Genomic DNA, 2294 nt, shown 5'->3' with positions numbered 1-2294 from the left:
CTAAAACACCGACAGTCGGTTCATTCGAAGCGGTCAGTCTTCTTCAGGAGTCAATAGAGAGGAAGCCCCTGTTTGCCAAGGCATGAGATGAAGCGGCTCAGGGCCGCTAAGCATCCCGTGATGCGCTGGACTCCCTTTATGTTTCAGATTGGCCCCATGTCGCTGATGGCCGCTATCTTCTCTGGATTGGCTTCGATGCCTCGCACGGAGACGATGAAGCCTAGCAGCATGCCCCTTGGAACTCCGAAAACACATTTTTTGGGATTTAGCTTAATACGCTTATCCCTCAGCCTTTCGAAGGCTAGTTTGAGGTCAGGGACGAGCTGGTCACCCCTCTTGGATTTGACTACGATATCGTCAACGTAAGCCTCAACGGTCCGCCCGATGAGGTCCCCGAAACATTTCAGCATGCATCGCTGGAACGTAGCCCCCAAGTTTTTGAGGCCGAATGGCATCTTAACGTAGCAGTAGGGGCCGAAGGGGGTGATGAAAGAGGTAGTGAGCTGGTCGGATTCTTTCATCGCGATCTGATGGTAGCCGGAATACGCGTCAAGGAAGCTAAGGGTTTCGCACCCGGCTGTCGAGTCGACTATCTGATCTATGCATGGCAAAGGAAACGGATCCTTTGGGCACGCCTTGTTGAGACCGGTATAATCAACACACATCCTCCATTTCCCATTCTTTTTTCATACAATAACAGGATTAGCTAGCCACTCAGGGTGGTACACTTCCTTGATGAATCCGGCCGTCAAAAGCTTCTGGAGCTCCTCACCGATGGCCTTGCACCTCTCCTCGTCGAAGCGGCGCAGTCCTTGCTTCACTGGCTTGGAGCCGGCCTTGATGTTCAAGGAGTGCTCGGCAACTTCTCTCAGAATACCGGGCATGTCCGAGGGCTTCCACGCGAAGACGTCGCTGTTCGCGCGGAGGAAGTCGACGAGCGCGCTTTCCTATTTGGGGGATAGGGTAGCGTCGATCCGCACGGTTTTGCCGTCGGAGTTGCTGGGGTCGAGGAGGACCTCCTTGACGCCTTCGGTGGCTTCGAAGGAGGTGGCCGACTGCTTGGAGTCGGGCTGGCCCTCGGCGCCCTCCACGAGCTGGACCGCCAGATCGCCCATGAAGGTGATGGCTGCGGCGTACTCGCAGCATTCCACATCGCACTCGTACGCCTTTTGGAAAGACGTACCGATGGTGATGACCCCGTTGGGCCCCGGCAGCTTGAGCTTGAGGTAGGTATAGTTGGGGATGGCCATGAACTTCGCGTAGCATGGTCGCCCCAAGATGGCGTGATAGGTTCCGCGGAACCCCACCACCTCAAAGGTGAGGACCTCCTTCCTGTAATTGGAGGGGGTCCCGAAAGTGACGGGCAAGTCGATTTGCCCGAGAGGCATCGCCTGTTTTCCCGGCACGACACCATGGAACGACGCCTTGCTGGGACGGAGGCGGGAGCGGTCAATCCCCATAGCGTCGAGGGTCTCGGCGTAGAGGATGTTGAGGCTGCTGCCTCCATCCATGAGCACCTTGGTGAGGCGCGTCGTGCCGACGATGGGGTCGACGACGAGGGGGTAGCATTCTGGATGCCGGATGCGTCCCGGGTGGCTGGACCGATCGAAGGTGATGGCTGGTCCCGACCAGTCGAGGAAGGCCGGCGTTGCCGGCTCGGCCGCGTAGACCTCTCGGCGCTCCAGCTTCTGACGGCGCTTGGAGTCGTACGCCGCCGGGCTGGCGAAGATCATGAAGTAGCTGTCCACCTTGGGGAAGCCATCTTCCTTCCCTTCGTCGCCCTTCTTCTCTTCATCGGGCTTCCGCTTCCGGTCGCCCTTCACTGGGTTGCCTACAAAGTACCTCTTCATGAGGTTGCAGTCTTTGTAGGCGTGCTTCGCGGGAAACTCGTGGTTCTGGCACGGTCCCTCAAGAAGTTTGTCGAAGAAGCCAGGAGTGCCCTCCAAGGGCGGCTGTCCTCGCTTGCGCTCGACAGCAGCTACGAGGGGGGCCTCGCGTCGCTGCTTGCCTTTCTTCTTCTACTGGTGGTTGCAGGTGCCCTCGTCAGCATCCTCCTCCCGCTTTGCCTTGCCTTTGGAGCGGTCGAAGATCGCTCCAACGGCCTCTTCGCCAGAGGCATAACTGGTGGCAGTGTTGAGGAGCTCCTCCGTGGTTCGCAGGCCTCGGCACCCTAGCTCATGGACGAGGGGTCAGCAGGAGGTTCTTGCTAAGAAGGCCCCTATGACGTCGGCATCCGTGATGTTGGAGAGCTCGGTGCGCTTCCTGGAGAAGCGCCGGATGTAGTCCCGGAGGGA

General features: G+C 58.5%; 1 protein-coding gene across 1 annotated transcript; it reads right to left on the bottom strand.

The window, feature by feature from the left end:
• Positions 1-947: 947 nt before the first annotated feature.
• Positions 948-1511, bottom strand: LOC140223122 (uncharacterized). The gene has a single exon (XM_072294614.1). The coding sequence runs from the start codon at positions 1509-1511 to the stop codon at positions 948-950; it is 564 nt and encodes a 187-aa protein (XP_072150715.1).
• Between the last annotated feature and the right edge of the window lie 783 nt (positions 1512-2294).

The sequence above is a fragment of the Setaria viridis genome, chromosome 6 (assembly GCF_005286985.2).
Source record: "Setaria viridis chromosome 6, Setaria_viridis_v4.0, whole genome shotgun sequence".
In the NCBI taxonomy this organism is placed as follows: domain Eukaryota; kingdom Viridiplantae; phylum Streptophyta; class Magnoliopsida; order Poales; family Poaceae; genus Setaria; species Setaria viridis.
Note: the sequence above shows the minus strand (reverse complement) of the source record. Positions and strands in the feature narration are given on the sequence as shown.

Excerpts from the sequence above, each read along its gene's own strand:
- LOC140223122 (XM_072294614.1), bottom strand. The coding sequence starts at position 1,511 with ATGGATGGAGGCAGCAGCCTCAACATCCTCTACGCCGAGACCCTCGAC.